Here is a 4,041-nt window from a genome sequence, read left to right as displayed (position 1 = left end):
GGTGAAACTGGGTGGGGGTGGCAGGGAGGGAGAAGAAAACAAGAATACCTAAAGTTTTCCTCGCTGTCTGTCCGAAGAAGTTTGTCAGCATTCTTGCGCCTTCATTCTTTCCTAGTTTTTAATCAAACTTCACATTATTGTAAAGAATTTAAATATCTTGGACAATTTCAAGGTAATCGGGGCAAGACAAGGTCACTATTACTATTTTAGAAAATCTTTGTCAGCACTCTAGTGCCTCATTCTTTCATGGATTTTAGTCAAACTTCACGTTATTGTAAAAAATTTCAATATATTGGACAAGTTCAAGTTTCAAGGTCCTCGGATCTAGGTTGAGGTCACTGTTGCATCTTAATAGATTGCGGGGGCCGGTAGGGGACATGTATTGCTTCAGCAATACTCAGTATGCTTGTTAGATAGAGCTTTTGTTCTAATAATATTCATTAAATGCCGCAAATAATTTACTGCACACCAAGAAATTTTCGCCGCAGTTTAACTTTTGCCTTTTTTGCCCATTCAAATGAGGGAGAATTTATCATGACAGCGAATATTAGTACACATGTACAACATACAATGGGGGAATTCTGCATGCTTAAAATCAAAACAAAAATCAAATGTGTGTATATACCCCTAGAGACAAAATAACCCTTTATTATGACATATTATGAGTTGTTCTTCCAGATGAAATCACTAGATCTTAGAATATGGGAAAATTCTAGCAAATTCACAGGTTGAAAATGCTAAATTTAAGAGTCCAAAAGCGGGAGTCTCCCTCCTAAATAGGGAGGGTTGGCCAGTATGGGTATACAGTATCTACTTGTATGCTATGCATATTCATTGATGACTCCATCTGCACAGAAACTAATGCTATCCTCTATGTCGGATAAAGATATATATATATTCATATTATTATTCTGTGGTGTTCAGCTTACACATGTGTTAACTCTCCATTCATTTTGTGTTTATATATTTACGTAGATTTGTACGACAATCATTCACCTGGTGACCATGACGCAGTACAATGACCTGGATAGGGTCGGGGAGCTTCTAGAGGTGAACTTTGACCTTCTCCTTGATAACCTCGACAAATTCCAGCAGTCCCAAGGAAAGAAGACAGAATTTGGTAAAAGAAACATATTTGTGTGACATTATAGATTTTCACATTCTGTTAGTCCTTTAATAAAACAGTTTAGATTAAATTTATGAACTTTCAATTCATGCATCACTGCCAAATCGTATTTATATGCCTTTCGCCTGATCATGTTATCGTGTGAGGTGTCAGGCGGGTGTGCACGGTGTACGCTCAATATCTCAAGTAATTTTCAACGGATTAACTTTCTATAACCACCATTGTCTGATTGTAATTTACAAAGCTATGCCCCGGTATTCAATTGCTGAAATAATGTCCGCTTGATATCTCAAGGTATTTTCAACAGATTAACTTCAAACTTCATTTAAGCATTGAACTGCTTTCAGTTGGCATTCATAGGCAATATAAATGTCAACTGAATGTCAACAATTGGTACATGGCATTCATAGCCTAAATGAATGCCAGCTGAATATGGTAGGGTTATATAGTGGCAATGCCATACGATGGTAAATATAGGAAGGTTAATTACCATATTTTTTGGATAAATACCATTATCTGACAGTACTTTACGGAGATGTGCCCCTTTTTCAATGAAGCAATGTTAAGGGTTTTTTTTGGTTTTTTTTTATACAAATTTTAATTCCTCAGCATTTTGATATTCTCATTTTCATAGATCTTTGACATATGCATATGCGAATATTCAGTGGTTGTTGAAGGCTGCCAGAGTTGAGGAATGTCAAGGTTAGTGTTTTGCCTTTAGTGGTAAAGGGACCTTTAAGACTGTGATATAACCAATTTTCGTTGTTTACACAGAGGCAGAGTGTGTAGCCGCCCAACAACGCCTGGCCATGTTTGGCGACAGTAAGCTGTCACACAGACAGGGTAAGGCTGTGGAGCGTCTGACACAGCTTGCCTTTGCTGACGGTAAGTCTAGGGTTGTCTCTGTACATACCATATAGAAAGGGAATGTTCTCCAAGCTTTATTTAGTACAGGTTAAACGTTAATATCCAAAATATTTTACAAGCAATTTTGATTGAGGCATAGTGTGTGAATGGTCCTTACGCAGTGAGGTAAATGAGCGAACAAATGGGGGTGGGTGGGGCAGGCAAGGGGCAAGTCAAGGAAGCACTTATAATTGATAAAATATGTCCAAAATATTTGTTAACTGTTCTTGTTTGTCAAGTAACGCTTACTACAGACACGAAAATATATCTTTGAAACAATATCGTACTCCATCATCATCACCATCATTATCATCATTCTATATTTCCTCATTTATGAGATACAACAAGGATAAATGGCGAAAAACTAAATATAAGTTGCACACCGTTTTACTGACCAGTATGCAGTATTGATATCTGTTCATATTACCTTCATTTCAGAAATTGTAGATCGTAAGCAAGAGAAGTCTGCGTTTGTCCAGACCTACGATTAGATCACAGGCCTGATGTCCAACGACTGCTGGACAGGTCAAAACGTTTTGGTTGAACGAACAACAGGGAATGGCAAAATTGTTGTTATTGGCATTGCCGGGTAAATCATCAAATGGAGACTGCCTGTAAGCATCAGGATCTCGGAGCTTGTGGAACGTTAGTGAGAAGAGACCCGTGTTTGTCAGGAGCTATATATGAATGGAATTCTGTGCCAAAATTTCAGACCCAAAACATTGATGACCCACAGTATTTGTGAAACCTTACAGAGTATTAAAGAACGTGTTTGTTCAGATGTATGATTTTATAAGAATGCTTGCTGAAAGTTTGAAGGACATGCACACTACAGGTTGTAACAAATATTTGAAGAAAAAAAGTCAAACAGTCACCAGACAAAGTTTTAAATCATGGGTAGGAGCAGAGAATATCACAGTAGATTTAGTAGAATTAGAAACATTATTTATGTATATTTTTGTGATATATTGATTGCGCCATCGACGGTTAGAAGTTTTTAAATGTTTCACAAAGAGAAATTAATCTTTAAAATGTGATAAGATTGCAATTGGGACCAGACATTTTATGGCATGAAAATATTCATAAAATTGTTTAATACTTGATGGAAAAAAAATAGGATGCTCAACATTTCAAGACCAGTTCTTTGTGATGCTAAAGTATATAGAAATATCAACATAGCTTAACTACTATATATATGAGGCCATGATCAGGGTAAACTGGTAATTGATGGCAAAAGCTGAAGGTAATGAAATGCAATGAATTGCTTTCTAGTGATGGTGAGTTTATGTTGTTACATTATCAGTGTTAGGAGGCTATGGATATTGCTTAACTCATTCACCCCTGAAGACACAATTGAACTCTTCCAATTCAAAGGTTGGAATGGTTCATTATGAAATTTCAGGGGTGAAGAAGTTAATGGTCCCTACTGTTGAGTTTTGAAGATACAGTACAGTCTGTAATCCTTACCGTAACCCAATGTATTATACAACGATACAGGAAATTTGTCTTAAACATTTGTATTTGTGATTGTAATTCATGTGTCTGAAAGTGGTACTTAAACTCTTCCAAGTCTGAAGATAGGTGTTGGTCTAGATCTCCCTCTATGGCTGTCAAGGTGGTACTGGTGGGTCCTGTATATTCAAAACCTTGATATAAAGTCAGCTCTACAGCTCGTTTTGGGTTTCTGTTTGAAAATTTAGTAGATTTGCCTGCGTGCCAGCGCAAAGGCAACTACATGCCTGACTGATGCTGATTTGTTCTTGGTAGTTTTCCTCCCTTCTGTTGTTATCAGAAACCAAATGTGATCTATTAGGGAGTTAAATTCACCATATTTCATTACATTTGGCCTTGGCCAGAATTTCCACTTGGCTTAATGACAGCTGCGCATGCTTAACAGCCTGAAACATGTAGACAGTAGTTATGCATAAGGATCCATAGGTGTCAACCTCTGAAACCCCCGATGAGGGAGATCTCCCTCGTTCCTCATTTCCAATGAGGGAGAAAGTGTG

The 4,041-nt window shown here is 37.3% G+C and overlaps 1 protein-coding gene across 1 annotated transcript in view; it reads left to right on the top strand.

Annotated features, from left to right (window-relative positions):
• Window positions 1–4,041, top strand: part of LOC110464634 (HEAT repeat-containing protein 6-like) — a 40,917-nt gene extending 36,876 nt beyond the window's left edge. The window contains exons 22-24 of the mRNA XM_021519963.1: window positions 976–1,120; window positions 1,901–2,011; window positions 2,471–4,041. Of these exons, the coding sequence (XP_021375638.1) occupies window positions 976–1,120; window positions 1,901–2,011; window positions 2,471–2,523 (309 nt within the window). The 3' untranslated portion in view covers window positions 2,524–4,041. The remainder of the gene's footprint in view (window positions 1–975; window positions 1,121–1,900; window positions 2,012–2,470) is intronic.

This window comes from Mizuhopecten yessoensis, unplaced genomic scaffold (assembly GCF_002113885.1).
Source record: "Mizuhopecten yessoensis strain PY_sf001 unplaced genomic scaffold, ASM211388v2 scaffold11017, whole genome shotgun sequence".
Lineage (NCBI taxonomy): Eukaryota > Metazoa > Mollusca > Bivalvia > Pectinida > Pectinidae > Mizuhopecten > Mizuhopecten yessoensis.
This window is presented reverse-complemented; position numbering and strand designations above follow the sequence as displayed.